Raw genomic sequence first — 18,699 nt, 5'->3', positions numbered from 1 at the left:
CAACTTTTCTATAACTCTACAAATATTCCAAAATAAGAAGTCTCCCCCACCCCCCCCAAAAAAGGTCACTGAGAGCGAAGTCCTATCACTAAAGTATTGGCTCCGCTATGCAAGCAAACTACTTCCCATTTTGACCACTTCCAATTTCTTGAGTTCCTACCTGGTGAGCTAGTTTGATGGAATCTGGTAGAAAGACTCCTGGGTTTGAAGCCAGGAGACCTGGGTTTAGGCTCTGGCTGCTTCACCTACTACCTGCTTGTTTGGCCTTGAGCAACTTATCACCTTGTCACAATCTTGATATTCTTTACTATAAAATAGGTCTAATTATCCCCACTCCCACGAGATTGCTGTGAGAATGGCAGGGGAAACTAGTAAGTGCTCAATAAAGGTTCGCCATTCTGGTTAGTGTCTTCAGAGAGGTTTTGTGAGGGGCTCGTGAACACGGGTGAGAAGTGACTTTGCAACCTCACAAAGAAGCATCACCAGGGGCTCATTTCTGTTGCCATTTACCTGTGAGTCTCCATCCAGCGCTGCTTGGGCATACATCTGCACAGACAACTCAAGGTCTTGTGATTGGTTTTGGTGGCCATAGTAGTAAAGGTCTCCCATTTTCAAATACGCTGCAGGACAAGAAGGACAAGTAGTTTTATTTCAGACGGACCTTTTAAATGATTGGCCCATTTGCATGACTGCGAGTTTTTCCCACCAGAATCTGGATACGGATACATCTTTAGGCTTCCTTGACGTGGGGAGGGAAAAAAATATTTTTGCACTGAGCACTCCCATTTCTAGACACATTTTCTTGCTTCGCTGGGTAGTTCTCCTAAATGGGTCTGTTTGTGAGAATCATAGTCTGCAGCATCACAGCCCCAACAGCCAAGGTTGTTTGGGGCACCGAGATTTTGCTGCCCGGGTTTGATGACTGATGCGTATTTCTTTACTCTGTTTAAGCCATATATGTTATCTTTCCTCTGAGGAAAAAGTTTTGTTTGAGTGTATGTATCACTCAATGTCCAATCAGAAGAATAGAATCCTCTTCAGGTAGTTCAAAAAAGGGATTTTAACACTGGGAACTGGTTACCAGGGTGTTGGAAGAGTTGAAAGGGCAAATGGGGAACAGTAGGCAACCCAGAGATTAGCAATGCAGGAAGCCACTACCTTCCTAGGCCTGGGGGCCAGCTGAGACCACAGAGGATGGACGGCCAGGCAGGAGTTGGAACCATGGAAATGCAGCCATTGCCAGAGACACAGCCCAAAGCAGAAAGAGAAGGGGAGAAGTACTTGCGCTTCTCACCTCCTCCCACCCTGCAATTTCCTGCCAGCGCCTCCCATTGGCTGAAAATAATCAGATGTCACTGGGCAAAGGAGTCTGGGAACTGTAGTTACTGAGGGTCAGCCCTCTATCACACAGGGCAGAGCCAGGAAGACAGGGAATCCATCTGAGGGCAAAAAGGCAAAAGGCTGGCCCAGAGAATCTCTCCCGAATAGCTTCTTTTGAATTCTCTCTGATTCCTTAGAAATGGTGGGTCCAAGCATTTGATAGACAATGGATGAAGAGAAATGTATTGCTTGAGATTGAGAGCAGAGTTTAGGGAAGATCTTAATAGCCGAGATTTTTCACTCTGTTTCTTAATTGTTTAGACATGCTACACTTCACACAAAGCTGTTAGATGTTCCCTGTTACTAAAGATTAAAAGCCTCCAGTGCTTCAAGTTAGCACCCATTTCTCTATACATACCAAATGAAGGAGCATCGATTTGGAAAACAGAGAAATTATAGTATCTCCAAACACAATTAACATCCAAGTACCTCTTGGCCAGGTCCTAAGGGGATGAAGGGGGAGAAAGTTAACTCATTAATATTTCCGCCAAGTGATTAATTTTGCCTCCATAAAACCCAATTCATTATCCTTAACCTTAGAGCTTCTAGTCTGAGGAGAATACATTTACTTACTGGCCTCTCCTCACAGATGTGAGCTAAATTTGTCTGTGACACTTCAATTCCAGTTTCTGCTGCTAAAACATAATACAGCAAAGCTTCGTGCCTAAAAATAGATGATTAATAATAAATTTCATAGAGTGGCTCTTACTAATACTCACAGAGAGCTTTATATTCACACGTAAGAGGGCACAAAATAAGCAGTTTTTTTAAAACCACAAAATCATGAGGTTTTTTTTTTTTTAAATAAATACTGTTGTTAAAAATACTGCATGCACTGATTTATTTTCTCTCTTAAAAGGCTGAACTCACAGATAAGGTTGGGGAGCTAGTTGATACAACAGCTACCTCTACTGGCCGAATGGTACGTCGCGTGCTGGCTGGGGAGCTGTCTATTAGCTTTGGGTCCTTGAAATCCTTCCATCCTCCATCCTCGCTTAGAGGAGATAAGCGGTATTAAGAAAAAGCTCTGCACTTTTGGGTCCTGTTTTGTGAAGGGCTTTATGGGGCTTATGACTCTGAACAAGCTTAATTAAAGCTGAGCTTCTGTGGTACATTAGAAGTTTGGCAAAGGAGAGGCAGTTTGCAAGGGGCTTGATACCAATGGCCAAAAACACATCTGAAAAAAGTAAATATTCGACACCCCTGGTAATTGAATAACTGCGAAACAATGAGACCACTTGTCATTTGTTGAGACTGACACCTGCTTCATAATACAGATAACGGCAAGAGCTTCGGGAAAAATGGACCTATTCCTACAACCACTGTTAGTGGGAAGCCAATTAATGTGATAGTTAAATGTGAGGACTCTTACAAATGTACATACCACCTGGCCCAACAGTTCTGCCTCATGAGGGTTTATTCTAAGAAACAATCAGAAACATGTGCAAAGATTCTGTGGCAACAGAGGTCATGGCAGAGCTGTTTCTATGAATTGGGGGAAAAAAAGAAACAAATATCTGAAAATCAGTGACTAGTTCAATTAACCCATGGTACAGCCACTTTCAGATGAGGCCATTAAAAATGATGTTGAAGAAGAGTATTCAAAGACGTAGAAAAATGTCTATGCCAAAGTTTCCACTGTGTACAAAAAAAAAACAGGATAGAAAACAGTGCAATTTCATTTTCGTAAAACAAAAATAAAACTGAATCCACACATGTACACACACACGCGAATACATATATGCAGGAGAAAAAAAAAAGATCTACCAAAATGCTAACGGTACTTATCTCTAGGTGGTGAGAATGCAAGTGATTTTTATTTTCTTTTTACTTATCTGATTTCCTCCATTTTAACCATAAATTGTTGTTTCTAAAGCTTATTTTCATTTTCAGTAGCTAATATTAAGAGCTATTTCTTAATTTTAGCTTCATCTAGGAAATGGTTTAAGAAAGAGTGGGGGGAGGTTGGGTCGGGGGAATAAGTAAGGAGACCCAGAAGTCATCTTTTCTACATGGCTGAAGCATCTCCTGGCAGGCCATCCCGTGGGGACAGAGGCAGGTGACTGGGGGGTCAAATTAGGACAGGCAGACCTTCCATCAGACATACTGCAGGTCACGGCCATGTGGCTGCTGAGCGTGCTGCTTCCTGGCCTCCGAGATACCCAAGGCAGCCGACCAATTAGGCATGACTCATGCTAAAGAGACAAGGCTGGCTAAGCAGCTTCCCCTGCGAGGACAAGCCACATGAGAGAACCACAACTGTAACTGCAACAACACAAAAGACCCCCAGGCATTTTCTTACATAGCTTGCAAGTGTCGTGTTTGGTGACAAGAATCCTTGGAGCGGACCCCAAATGGGGGAACTAAATTTGAGGGAAGTTCAGCGGAAAGACGCCATCATTCTACAATTAGGTCCCGTTCCAAAGGTCTTATAATCTCAAACACTCAGGTTTGCCCCAGTGCCTCAGTTTCCCCCACTGGATGGATGAGGGAAGGAGATGGTGAAGACTTGCCGGCCCAAGGTCAAATATCAGGTCAGCTCTCTCTGCTGCCATAACTGGATGAAATGGGGTTCATATAAGTGCAATGTAATAAAATGAGGTTTTCTTAGATAGCAGCTGGGCAGACTGTTAGAATTTTGGAGTGGAGGACACAAGGTTGACACTTCCTGTAAGAACAGTCACTACGATAAATTTTATAAAGGCAATACCTTGCCTCTAAAGTTACTTGGAAGATGGGGGAGGGAAGGGAGGAACACATTTTATAGGAAGACTTCAATTGACCAATTATTGTATAACCTGGGAGGAAATTTCACAGAATTCTCAAGTATTTCCTTTGAGGAAGCACTGAAATCACCAAAGAGATGTCTAAAAATATTGATGTCAATAGAAGCACTGAACAGAAATCCACCTCTGTCTTCCATCTTGCAGAAGCCATCAGCAAAGGCCGTAGACTCCAAAACCACCACCATCTGTTTTCATATATTTAAGTGTGAACTCTAGGCAAGGGTCAGAACACTGAAGAACAGACTTTCTCACCTTAAGACTTCAGAGACATGACACTTCTGCAGAAACCCTATCTGCACTTAGCCTCCTAGCACTTTGCTCTTACTTGTGTCTCAACTGAGTCTGCCTGAAAATATTAATTACAGATATTTCTATCCTTATATATATATATATATATATGTATATATATACGCATATATATATATACATATATATATACACATATATATATGTATATATATATATATATATATTTTTTTTTTTTTTTTTTTGCGGTACGCGGGCCTCTCACTGTTGTGGCCTCTCCCGTCGTGGAGCACAGGCTCCGGACGCGCAGGCCCAGCGGCCATGGCTCACGGGCCCAGCCGCTCCGCGGCACGTGGGATCTTCCCGGACCGGGGCACAAACCCGCGTCCCCTGCATCGGCAGGCAGACTCGCAACCACTGCACCACCAGGGAAGCCCCTCCTTATATTCATGGGATAAACATTTGCTCAGTATGTGCTCTGCGCAGGAGGACCAAAGCCACAAAACTGTACTGTCCTTCTGTGAATTTCCTCAAGGTTTAGGGAGTGACCAGAGGTTAGCTTTATTTCCGATGCACTGAAGTGAAATAGTTCCCAGTCAGTCATTCTGATGGGGGGTGGGGGGCTGGGCAGGGATGCAGAGAGGAGGGGATTTAGAGTAAAGGATGTGTGTAGGGGCACACTTGCTACTCTCCTACTTCAGACTCAGCACATCCATTTATAGAACTTTTATAATGATACTTCTTAATAATCAATCCTTTGGCTGCTTTCTGTGAATTGTGAATTTGAGTAACTCTGAGCAGTTTCTCAAACAATTCTATTGTTTTCTCTGGGTTCTTTTCTGTCAATGTCTAAAGCAGCCCAAACTGGAAGGATAAAAAAAGAATCCTGGGGTCTCAGTGGAATTTAGGACCCTGCTCTAAGGCAAAAAGATGAATCTCTTTCAAGTGGAATCTTGCATGCCTGCTTGTCTTGCCTCAAGCTTACTAGAATCTGGCTAACCTCCTGGGTTAATTAAGTATTTGGGGTATATCTAAGACAAAGGACAGTAAAACACTTAGCTCACAGATGAAACACACAGAGGGGTAAGACAGAGAGAAATGAAACACGACAGGCACCTCTCCTTATCGGACTTCTCCTGGTGTCCGAGGATAGCCTCGGGCATGACAACATTGTCTTCAGTATTTTGCCTAAACAGCAAAATGCCCTTTTTTTCATTCACGCTCCTCTTTCAAACTATCCCATATAAATCTTGGGACAACACAGAAAAACACAAGCTCATCAAACTGACACATGTAATTTGAAAATAACGTCCAGAATAAATTCACTCACAGAAAATGAAAAAAGGGGATGGACTTGGGACATTGATGGATGACTTAGTTCTATTATAACAAAATAGATGGGACCCAAAAAATTCCACGTAGCGGTGTGGGGAAGCCAACGCTCATATATTTCCAACTTAACCCCTGAGGCATTTGGAGGCACCGAGAGAAGGAAGAGAGAAAAGCACTTTGTCTCAACTATATTTTGACAAAGATAGTCCCACTATAATGGATACTAAGTGTTTCTTCCTGTTGATAGGAAATGGTCTCAAGTCCAGATTAAGACATATCTTTAACAATACTTAGCATCAGCATCAAAATTGGCAAGGATATGAAGAAACAGATATTTATATGTGGTTGATAGGACCGTAATTTGGTAAGACATTTTGGAAAACAGTTGGCATTATCTTGTAAAGTTGAACATATGGTTAGCCTGTGACCCCACTCCTAAGTTCATATTTTATAGAAACTTTTCTTATTTGTGGCAGGATATGCATAAAAAATGTTCATGGCCACATTGTTCTTAAAAAAAGATGGGAAACAACCCAAATGCAAGTTAATATGAGAATTGGTAAATAAATTGTGGTATATGACAGCAGTGAAAATGAATGACCTACAGGTACATGTATCAAAAGATATGAATCTCAGAAACATCAGGTGAAGTAAACAATAACAAAAAAAAGCAGTGAGGAATTATATATAATATGATTCTAATGATATGAAGCTCAGAAACAAGTCAAATCTATTGCTTAGGAATATATCCATATGTAGCAAAACTATAAAGAAAGCAAGGGGCAGAGCAACAATCAGATTCAGGACAGTGGTTAGTTCTGGATATTGGGGCCACGGGTGGGTTTAATATGGGAGGAACATGCAGGGGGCTTCAACAGTTCATTTTCTTAAATAGGGTGGTAGGGCTATAGGTGTTCATTTTATTGTTCATTTATGCTCTGGAACTTACATACATATCACCTACTATTTGGTATGTATCAATTACTGTGTGATAAAAGAAGCGAAAACAACTTACCTGGCTCAGGTCACAGCTCCAGCTCAAAAGCTCAGCTCCTTTAACCTGGATTTTGAACTAGCTCCCCCTTTCAGGTTCTCCCTTCTCTTCACCATCATTCACAGATGTTTGGTTAGGAATCTCAGAACCCAGCTCTGTCATGTCACTACCCTCTCCCCAGACCATCAAGGGCTCCCCACTGCTCCACAAGCTGAGTAAAAAGTAAATGACCTGCTATTTAAATTTCCATAATGCAGCACTTCTTTGGTCTTGTCATATAGCACTCCCTTTTACAAATTTTACCCTCAAGGTAAACTGGTGGCTTAAAAATTTCTAGACATACCCTGAATTTTCCTATTTCTTTGTTTTTGTTCCTGCGATTCCCTTCACTAGAAGTGTTGTCCTCTGCATGACTGAGTGGAAATTCCACCCATCCCCCAAGGCCATATCATCTATTACCTCCATTGTAAAGGCTGACCTAAGTTCCCCAAACCAGGTAGCATCTTTCCTTCCTCCAAATCCCTGATGCTCTTTACATACTGCTCATGGCGCTTGAGTTACAGTTGTTCCATCTATTTGCCTTAATTCATTCTCTCAGTAGTTTTTGAGTACTTCCCAGTTGCCATTAAGTGCTGGGCACTGGGATACACATCACAGGGCAATCAACAAGTAAACAGCCATCATGACCCATCCAAGGACAAAAGGGAGTAAGGAGCTAAGCAGGATTTCTGGGCAGAGGGAACAGCAAGTGCAAAGGCCCAGAGGTCAGAGAGACTATCAGCCATCTGAGAAACGGCAGGTAGTTTAGTACCAGGAAGAGATGAGGCAGCAGGCTTCCCCAGCCCTGCTTGTGGCGTCCCCTGCAGCTCTGGCAAGGCACCCTGCATGTAAATGTACCCATTAAAATCTGCCGAACTCAACCCAGACTCACCAGCAGTGTAGAACACATGTAATCCCTAGCTCCCCTCCCCCAAAATCAGTCATGTGATGTGGCTGAATATTCTAAGAAAGAGAGCAGGCCATGAAGTCTTAACTCCTCTTGACCTTCACAGCAAATTTTTAAATGCACTCCCTGAAGTGCTTTGTGATGTTAAATTCAAAAGTCGGCAAGAAAGATAAGCTATTAGCAGATACTCTCTTTGTGGGAAAGTGTCAGACATCTTGGTGTGTGTGTGTGTGTGTGTGTGTGTGTGTGTGTGTGTGTGTGTTGGGGGGTGTTTACAGATATGCTCTCCCTTTGGGAAAACCCCACATATAAACATTTTGATATTTGAATGCTTAGTTTCCCCTAAGAAGTTGTGGGGAGTAAAGGGTGGGAAATTTGGAGGGTGAAAAGTAGAAATGGGTGAAAAGTAGAAATGGGCAAAAGTCAAATTTGGGAGTTTCATGAACTGAAGTTTCCTTGGGAAACAAATAAAACAGCCCACAAATTGTAAGGTGTATCAACTGGAAAATGATCATTTCATTAAAAAATTTCTTTCTGATTATGCAAAGTAAGGCTACAGATGATAAACTTTTAAAGGATGATAATAATAAACATTGTTATTCAGTGCTGTTTTCCCTGGGCTCATTTTCCCTGAATTCCCTAATTTGAGATTCTCATTCACTGAGGTGCCATCTGTTGATTACGTGGACACCCATGGACCAAAGAAGAAAATGGCACTCTCCTGGACTTATATTTTAATTTTTAATTAAGGTTCAGATCCGAGTATGATCAGTGGTAGATCTGCTCTAATGTCTTTGAGGCAGTGGACCGATGGGATATGTGCTGATTTGCATATCCTTTTTAGTTATTATGGAAATACCCAGATCATTTAGGCAATAAACGGGCCAAGAAAATATGGCCCAAGGAAAAGTAAGACAGAATTCGAGGGCTGACAGAAGAAAACAGAAAGACGGACTCAGGTAGAGCTTGGAGAAGTGTGCCCTTCTTTGTAAAATCAAGTAACTGCAAACAGGGGGCATTTACAAGTCCTCATGTGCGGGGTCTCATCCCATTCAGCACAGGATGAAATTTGCTAACTCCATCAGAAGAAGCTTAGGAAGAGTGAGTCTGTTTGGCTGTGACACTGGAGGTCTGGTGAGTGACTTCCAGAAACCCTAGGGAAGATGCGATAAAATATCTACCGGAAGATGTAGCCTGAGCCCTAAACACACTGCTTTCGCTCCTCCCCACAAACAAGGTGGAAATCCTGGACTTTCTGTGAGAGGCAGAGGGTCAGCTAGGATCCCCTGTGCTGTCTCCAGACTCTGAGAGCAAGAAGAGCAAGCTTGAAGGGAAGAGAAGTCAACGTATTCATGTGTCTCTCAATTTGATGAACGTGGATGCTCCCTCTAGAGAACTAATTTTTGTGTATAATTAAACATGGAAATGCTGTGTTTTCTAATCAACAGCCAATCATTCGGTGATACTCTGAATATCATTACCGGGAGGCTGTGATTTCCCTGCAAATTGCTTTTTCGGTTTCATTTTAAGACTCCATCTCATAAGACTACACTGACAGACTGAAAGGTAAGGACTAAGAAAGTTTAATCTAACTTACCACGAGCCCTCCAGGTAGGCGTTGAGGCCTTTGCGAATGACGTGGCCCAAGTAGCCATTTTTCTCGGCTACATGCTTTGTCCATCTGAAAAGGAAACAGAAGAGAAAATATACAAACTATGGCAAATTAAATAATTGCTTTTTACTTCGTATGATTTCAATAAATCCCACTTGGGGAATATTTTGCTTCTTAGAATTTTTATGGAGCAACAAACCAGAACTGAATGTTAAGAACATAAAGAAAGATACACTTTGAGAGCCTTGCATTCAATGCCCTTTCTAATGAATGCTTAGGAGTTGTCATTTTGGGGGAAAAAAGATGTGAAAAGTACCTAATGAAAAATGTCTACGAACATGGAAAAAGATAATCTTTATTAAGAGTTCTAGCAAGTTGATTTCAGAAGGACAGCTCTTCCTAAACAAAGACTCCAACAGAGACATTGCCAAAAAGATTAAATCAGTAGAGTACCTGATGGGTGTAGACATACCAAGAGGAGATTTAGACGATGGAAGGAGAATGTGGAGATTGAGTACATAGAAATGATAAATACACAGAGGGAGCTAAGCAGATAAATAACAATAAAAAATAATTATTATTCCATAGAAAACAAAAAGTTATGCAAGAAAGAAAGAGTAGTCACAGTATACTACATGGCTCAGCTGTGAATAGCGTTAAATTGTCATAATAATGTAAACCAATCCAACCAAACCAGCGATATATTTATGGGGAAGATGGGAGAGGGCAGGAAGCATGAACATGCAGGGTAGCAAGAGGTGGCAGAGTGAAAAAACTATATCTCTTTATCTTTCCCAGTGAGACTTCATTAGACAATGCCTATAATGAGTATAACAAGAAATAGTGGTTTAAGCATGTTATTTAGACATATAGGCAAATAAAAAAGAAATAATTAAAAGATGAAAAGTGATTTATTCCAGGGAGCAGGAAATGGAGTGTGTGGGAGGGAGGCAGAGATTTCCTGTTTTTTCTTGTCAAATTATTACTTTTTTTTAATTAATTTTTTTTTTTTTTTTTGCAGTACACGGGCCTCTCACTGTTGTGGCCTCTCCCGTTGTGGAGCACAGGCTCCGGACGCGCAGGCTCAGCGGCCATGGCTCATGGGCCCAGCCGCTCCATGGCATGTGGGATCTTCCCGGACCGGGGCACGAACCCGTGTCCCCTGCATCGGCAGGCGGACTCTCAACCACTGCCCCACTAGGGAAGCCCCTAAATTTTTGTTTTTAATTTTTGTCTTTTCAAATGACTTGGCTTTTTATGTATATGTGTAACTGATTAAAATAAAGATGAATTTTTTAAAATGCAAGAAAGGGCTTCCCTGCTGGTGCAGTGGTTAAGAATCCGCCTGCCAATGCAGGGGACACGGGTTCGAGCCCTGGTCAAGGAAGATCCCACATGCCGTGGAGCAACTAAGCCCGTGCGTCACAACTGCTGAGCCCACGTGCCACAACTACTGAAGCCCACCCACTCTAGGGCCTGCATGCTGCAACTACTGAGCCCGCATGCCACAACTACTGAGCCTGCGTGCCGCAACTACTGAAGCCCGCGCGTGTAGAGCTCGTGCTCCGCAACAAGAGAAGCCACCGCAATGAGAAGCCCGCGCACCGCAATGAAGAGTAGCCCTCGCTTGCTGCAAATAGAGAAAGCCCGCACGCAGCAATGAAAACAGCGCAGCCTAAAATAAAAAAAAAATGTTTTTTTAATGTGGAAAAAAAGAATAAAAGAAAACTCTATTTTCTCAGGCATGGTGAATATAGTATTGAATATATGGCTTTCCCTTCATATGCAATATCTGGCAGGTTCTTACACAACAGCCTTCTCGGGATCTCGAGGGAATGTCTCCAGGTTGCCTGTGATATAGTAGAGAGAACACCACAAGGTTCCTTCTATGTGTCCGCCTTGTGCAGCCTTATGGAAATATTCACCAGCTAACGTCTGTAAAGAGATGAGCAAACGTCAGTCTCATTAGTGAGAAGTCCTTCTGGGCTGGTTTCATCAGAGCTAAGGTCCTGAGGCACTTAACGTCTGATATCATCACAGGTTTATAACTTCTAACATCTTTAAGAAAACCAAGTCAAGTTCCAGGAAGACAGCCAATCACAGAAGCTGGCCCCACTACATGATAACCTTGACCGCAGCTATTCTGTTAAGTTTACCCAATAAATAAGATAACAAGACACTACAAATATCATTATCACCTTATCAGATCCTCACATAACCCCTGCCAGACAGACAGAAGACAGCATGGAAAGTCACACCAGGTGAAACTTCAGGCATTTGCTTCCCTAACCTTGCTTAATACCTTTTTTCAAACTCAGACACAAAAACTTCATTTCCAGGAAGAAGGTGAGAATTAGAATATGACAATAAAAAAATCCATTCTGGCAGATGTGTGGGAGGGCTAAAAGACATTTGCAATGCATGAAAATATACAGCTTCCTAGTAGTCAGAGAGAGGTGGAGGGAAAAAAGAAAACAAACGCTTAGACGGGTATACATTCCACTGATTCCTATTATTTTTCCCAGGCAGTTAACTGCCATTTTTAAGTATGGGCTTTGGAGTCAGACAGGCCTGGGTTCAAATCCCAGCTCTGCTCCTTACTAGCTGCGTGACCTTGGGCATGTTAGTTAATCTCTCCAGCTAAGAGAATGACTCAATTTCTGCAACTGAAAAATGTGGCTTCTGATAGTAGCTAGCATGAAAGTATGGTGTGAGGATTAAATGAGATAACATGTATTGGAGGCTTGGCATGGCGCTTCACACAAAATATTTTTTTTCTGATGCCCGACCCCCAACTCTGCTGCTAGAGCTAGCCCATCCCATTAAATGCTACCTTTTCTTCCAATCTCAATAAATGCCAAACACTCAGGAGTCATCCTGACTCCTCTCCCTGACTCATACCTCACATCCAATCATCGTCAAATCCTGATGCCTTGACCTTCAAAATATACCCAGAATCTAGTCACATCTCAGCACCTCTTCTGATATTGCCCATCCTTTCTCACTTGGGTTCAATGCATTAACCCCCTTGCTCTTGCTCTGGTCTCCTTCAAGCCCAGTCTCCACCAGGATCCAGGAGGAACCTGTGAAAACACAGTGTCTCCCCGCCCTGTTCAGAGCCGTCCCATCTTGCTCAGCGTAGCTGCCTCCTTGACCTGATTTTCCACCTCCTCGCGCCTTCCTTGCTCTCTGATCCTGCCAGTTTAGCCTCCCTGCTATCCCTCAAGCACACCAAACCTGCTTTCCTCTCTGGGCTTTTGCCCTGGCTGTTCCTTCTTTCTGGGCTATTCTCCCAGACATTCACAAGACTCCTTTAGGAGTTTGTACAGTGTCACATTATCAGAGAGACCTTCTCTGATCTCCCTTATAAAATAGCATCCCCCAATCTCTACCCTCTCGGTCCTCCTTATCCTGCTTTATTTCTCACTATAACACTTATCCCACCTGCCCTCATACTATATATTTGTTTGTTTATTATCTTTCTGCTCCACTGGAATGTAAACTTCCCCAAAGCAGGGACTGTTTTGTCTGCTGCTGTATCCCCACTGCCTGGGAAGAGTGCCTGGCATAGGGTGGGCATTCAACTAATGTGTTGAATGTAATGGTGCTCAGATTATTATTACCATCATCAATATTATTATTAATAATAACAAGGGGTTTCCATTTCACATGGGACCAGGTCTTGACTCCACTTAAGTGTATGACTCTAAGTTATGAAACCTTTCAGAGCCTCGGTTGCTTACTCTGTTAAATGGTTGTAATAACAGTAACTATCCCAGAGGGTAGTTAGGATGACATGGGATGGCACACAGAAAGTGTCTGTGAGTGTCTGGCCTAGAGGAAGTGTTCGGCAAGCACTGAAGATTGTTATTGTTATTTACATTACCATTAAATCTGGTCTCATACCAGGCAACCCTATTTGGACCCAGTTTTCTTTGCTTCCAGTAAGATCAGTCATCAGTCTCTGCACCATTTCTCTCTCTCATTGTCACCTTGCATCATCTCCCTCTCCTCTCCCCAGCTTAGGCTTCCTCCTCCATGAAGCCTTTCTGACTGCTTTGGCCTTCACTATTTCCCCTTTCCAGAACTGTTTGGGTCACAGCAATTAGCACACACTTGGCGTTTGGCTAACGCCAGCCTTTGCTCTTCACCATCTTGTCTTCCTAACTGTGCACCTGAGTTTCTCAAGATCACGGTCTGCGTCTTGGGTGGTGTCTGCACCACCCATGGGGCCTTGTCTGGGCTGGGCATACAGTACACCTGCTTCATGACTAAGTGACTGACCAGCTGCACAGCTGGTCTCAAGTCTTACTCACTTGATTCCTTCCAGGAACTCCTGGGAAAATGCCATCCAAGTACAGGACTCCAAGATTGTATGATGCATCTGGGTTCCCCATTTCTTCTGCTTTTAACCAGTACTTAGCCGCTTTGGCATAATTTTTCTTGAACTTGTGGTAATACCATCCCAGGCCATTGACTGCCTGATGCAATCCCTGGATTTTAGAACGACAAGAAAGGAATTCCTTTTTTTAAAAAAAACAAAACAAAACAAAACAAAACCAAACCCAGAGAGAATCAACTGTTGTGAAAGTATTCTGCCTGAGTCTGAAAAAAACCTTTCCTGTCTCTTTTTTGGGGGCAGATGGCATTAAAGAAAAGTTAAGTGCTGGAAAACATGAGGCGGCCTCAGCGTCTTCCCAGGAGGATTTCACCGAGCTGCTGCTGGGATTTCTGCCTTCCAGCTCAGCAGTGATGCTGGCCCCCAAATCATCTCTCAGCCCCTATGGGCTCTTATGCAATGCCCTCATCTACAGAAGGCCTCTTACTGCCCTGCAGTATCAACAATGCCCTTGAAATTCATGACCGCTCAACTGTGACAGGAGGCCGGAAACCTGCCCTGGCTGGGATGATTTCTAGGTGACCTGCCTACCTATCTTTTGATTACTCTGCCCTGAACACCAACAAACCCTCTGTGGGAAGCAGCCGCAATGGCCTACTTGTAAAGCACAGGTGCTGTGGGACTGCTTGGCATCCCAGCTCCGACAGGTAGGGTCTGGTTGGGGCTAAGGCAGAGGGGAGGGGGGTGGTCTCAGAACTGTGTCTAAATTGGGACTGTACCACAGAAGGCCTGGTTCATGTGAGTCTAGTCTTAAGCCTCCTTGTTCTTGCTGATTCATGCTCTCAGGGGCCTGCCTCTGCTCTCCCCAGATGCTCCCACCTGCTCCAGTCTGGTTGATGAAGGCTCAGGAGCCCTGCAGGGGTGTAAGTGTGCAAACCTGGGCATTCGGTGCTCTCATTCCCCCTTTCCTGCCAGATCCACAAGACCATGGACAAGCAGGGGAGAAAAGGACTGGAGAAGCAAACAGTGAGTGCCCTTGCATCTGTGAGACAGGTTAAGTTAGGGTCCAAGTGTGGAACCACACCTCTTTTGCCTCCCCTTTCAGAAGTGAAGGACAGGTATCCCTCAATAATGGATGCCAAGATACCAGCCTGCAGCCTTTTCAGTCTGCAACGACTCCTAAAATGCTCTACCTCCTACTTTTCACGTTGGACTCCAGGTGCCAGGAAGACCAGGAGGAAGAAACTGACAAGGCCCATTAGAACAGATGCTCCACGAGGGCAGGGATCTTTGTTTTGTATTCCAAGCACCTATGTTAGTACTTGGCATACAGTAAGTGCTCAATAAATACTTGACCAATGAATGAAAGCCATCTTTTGAATGCCTATGACACACAAAACAGAATCCAAATCCTACACCCTGAGGATCAAGAGTAGGGTTCAGATTCGTAGGCCCTCAAGATAGTCAACACTTGGGATGGTGTCAGGGCCGAGGATCAGTCATAGAGGCATTCTTCTTGAGCCTTGCACGGTACCAGATGCAAGGCGGCCTCCTGAGAATTTGCAGGATGAATGCATTTCCGTGAAGGAATAGACCACATCATATATAGTGGCAATAACCAGCTTTGGAATAAGTGTACGGAATACATATCAAAATGGCTTGTGCAATGCTCACCTCCAGACACACTGGTTTATTCAAAGGTACCTGTCATCACTCAAAACATTCCCAGAATGTCCTTTAGAAATTGTATTTGGACCCAGATCAAGAGCACCACAAGAAATCTTGTTTTATTTCTTAACGCTTACACCTTATTCCGGACATTTCCAGCTGTATCCAAGTGACTTTTAGCTAATTCCAAAAATCAAACTCTGTGCTTCACCAAGTGCCTGACAAAGAGGAAGGGCTTAATAACTCCCTGCAGAATGAATGGGTAAGAATCATGTAATGCTTTTAAGAATGCGAGTATTCTAGGCCATAAAACTGCATTTCCTCCAATATTCATCTCAGCTCTGCCAAAACTACATTCAGAATAAAGCACCTTAGAAAACAATTCACCACTAGCATGCTAAAGAGATGCAAATTTCACACCTGCCAGGAATCCCCATTACTTCCCCATTTTAGGATGCTCTGGAACCATGCCCTCAATGACCACCATTAAGCTGCTTTTCTATTTCTGCTCTATAGTCTGTGTCAGGGTCAGGAGCTGGCATGAGCTTCAGTGGTTCCCTTCTCCTGGGTCACATGTCCTCTAGAAACCACACAGGTGGAGAAAAAGCCTCTTGGCATTCTTACTCCATGCTCCAACTTCCTGTTCTACAGAAAAAAAGACACTCTGAGCTCCCTGAAGAAAGGGAATTGAGGAAGAAAAAACGGCATGGTTACTTCAGGAGTCTTTGTTGATAGGGCAAATATTATCAGCCTTGGGGAGGGAGGCACATTCAAGAGCCTGAAGGGCTATAAAGGGCCCTGTCAAGGTTGTAAAATTACGGTTTCTACCAATCCGTTTATTGCAAATCTGTATGCAAGCACATGTGAGTGTGCACGTGTGGATGTGCATGCATTGGGGGTTTGCACGCAGGGATATGTATGCATGCATGCCTGTGTGCATGCGTGTGCGTGTGTGTGTGTGTGTGTCCCCTCACAGGTGATATTATAACCTCCATTCTGTAGTGCAATATTTAAACTAGTTGGCTTGAAGACAACTTTGAAGAGTAAATAGTGACAAAAGGAAAATAATTCCTGAACTCGGCAATAAACTTGATAAACAGCCCCTTTGTTAAAGCACGGAGAAGCAAATGAGCATTGGACACAACAGGGTTAAACTTAGAGGATTCAGGCTTTAGGTTTTCCTAATTCAATGGCATTTATACCCATTCAGTTTCAAAGAGCCCCCCTGCTGCTGCTTGTTATTAGGGCAGCCCTTGATTATAATTTTAGCCTTCAAACAAAATCGGTCTGAATTCTATTGACTGGAAAGTGAGTTTGGCTTTCGAATTTTGCCGTCCTCACTGTGCAGGTTTCTGTATATGTTGTAGCTCAAAAATGACTAATCACTGCAATGCCAGTGACCCCTCCCTCCCCACTGCATTTCTACCTTCTTCAGAAGGCTGGCCATTCACTCTCCTCGACTTAAGAGTATGGGTGTGTGTGGCGGAAATGTTTCCCTCTGACAATATGCACAAGTGTTACCTTGGAAGCTGCTTTCTTCATCAGCTGTAAGGCAAGCCGTCTGTTCTTTTTTACTCCTTGACCCTAAACAATGATAAACAGCAATGATCACGAAGAAAATAAACGCAGAGTTGCACGCAAAACCATCACACCCACCTGTCAGTGTTCAATAGAAGATACTAAAGCCCAAGCCTTCTCAATTAAAAATCTAATCTTGAAGATTTCTATATACAGAGCTGTTACCTCATCATCATCATCATCATTATTTTGCATAGATTTGTAGAAGAGAGGCAATAAACCTCACCCTCCCAGCTTAGCATCCATAAAAATCCCCCATTGATGGTCCAGGGAATCACATTCCCGTCAATCCGCAGGTGCTGTTGGGAGAAGCCATGAATAAGGTTAACTGAGTCTGGTCATCCTGGTTGTGTTTCTCTGGGGATTGCCTAATATGCGAGCAGACAGACAACTTTATCTGCATCGGACAGTCAAGAGTTATTAGCCTGTCATTTGCAACCTTCCAGCGTCCTCGTGGGAGTCCCCAAGGTGGAGCACCTTGGCTTCAGAAACAGCTCGAGAGCCAGTGGTGAGGGAGACAGGACCCCTTAGAATCTGTTCCCTCAGACGCTACCAAACTGACAAGCTTCCTCTAGCAAAATCAAGTTTTTCCAGCAGAGGTGGTTTGTGCATCACAGAGAGAGATGTGGCCTTGGAGTTCTTGTTACAAGAGCAGAACTCCGTGGGACCATGCTGGGGTGTCTGCAGGACCACATGGAAAAATGGTGGGTGTGAGGGTGGAGCGGGGTGGGGGGGGTGACCCTGAGGGCTCTCTCAACATAGCGCTGACCATGCACATGGCAAGTGAGAAGAGCCGGATGAAAACCCTGATGCTTCCAAGCTCACTTAGAGTCTGTTATTGACCTACACAGCCCATGGAGTCCTCCTGGCCTCAGACTCAGCGCTTGACAGGGTCACATGTGATATAATGTTAGAGGGCTTTGCAATGAATACAGCTATTAACTCTATTTAAATTCTTAGCTCTACAGTAAATGAAGAGAGCACTAGCAAACATTCCCGTGTTAATTAACGTGGGCCAAGAACTCTCCTGCCATATCAAATCCTCCCAACCCCAGCCGGGGTGCTGCTATCTTTCTCATCAGAGAAACTTGCCCAGAATCACACAGTGAGCAAGGAGTAGAGGCAGGATGTGAACCCAGGCTCCAGAGTCCAAGTTTATAACTGCCATGCTGTATTTTCTCCTATATATTTTAATTCCCATGCTGAGAAAGTATAATGATCCGTAACCTCCTTACAGGATACAGAAAACATGCTGCAGAATCTGTCTTTGTAGTTTTCCAGGACCCAAAATAAAACTGTGAATCCAAATAAAGGTTAAATTACATACAATGAGTTTCTACTCGATTTTAACTTACCTATTTCATAAAACCGATGAGCTGAAGCAAAGTGGAAGATGAAAATATTTTTCAGAAGTGCACCATTACTTCGTTTAATTACAGAGAGAGAGGAAAGACAAAAGGACATGAAGGCTGTTTGCAGTAACTGGATGGAAGCAATGAGACAAGCTTTTTGGATTTCGGGGAAAGCAACGGAACGACCAGGATGATGAAATGTCAGAACCTGGTTGCACTCAAAGTTTTTCTCCAACTTCTTTGTTTTCAAGGAATAAAACTGGGGCCCAGAGGGGCTGACTTACCCAAAACCTCACAGTTAGATCTGCAACCAGAACTCAGATACTCTGAGTTCTAGGCCAGGGATTTTCCAGTGTAATTATATAATCAGAAGTGGGGTGAGTTCTTGCACAAAGACTACACACTATGCACAAGTCTGAGTAGTACTGGAAGTTGTAAAGTGAGAGAAGTATAAAGTCGTGATGCA

The 18,699-nt window shown here is 43.4% G+C and overlaps 1 protein-coding gene across 1 annotated transcript in view; it reads right to left on the bottom strand.

The window, feature by feature from the left end:
* SEL1L3 (SEL1L family member 3) overlaps nt 1-18,699 on the bottom strand; it is a 100,767-nt gene that overhangs the window by 14,435 nt on the left and 67,633 nt on the right. The window contains exons 14-20 of the mRNA XM_060103549.1: nt 16,825-16,887; nt 13,613-13,789; nt 11,104-11,231; nt 9,282-9,365; nt 1,954-2,044; nt 1,739-1,823; nt 511-620 (exon numbers count right to left, since the gene is read on the bottom strand). Coding sequence (XP_059959532.1) covers nt 511-620; nt 1,739-1,823; nt 1,954-2,044; nt 9,282-9,365; nt 11,104-11,231; nt 13,613-13,789; nt 16,825-16,887 — 738 coding nt within the window. The remainder of the gene's footprint in view (nt 1-510; nt 621-1,738; nt 1,824-1,953; nt 2,045-9,281; nt 9,366-11,103; nt 11,232-13,612; nt 13,790-16,824; nt 16,888-18,699) is intronic.

This window comes from Mesoplodon densirostris, chromosome 1 (assembly GCF_025265405.1).
Source record: "Mesoplodon densirostris isolate mMesDen1 chromosome 1, mMesDen1 primary haplotype, whole genome shotgun sequence".
Lineage (NCBI taxonomy): Eukaryota > Metazoa > Chordata > Mammalia > Artiodactyla > Ziphiidae > Mesoplodon > Mesoplodon densirostris.
The sequence above is the reverse complement of the archived record's forward strand: the minus strand, read 5'-3'. Positions and strand labels throughout refer to the sequence as shown.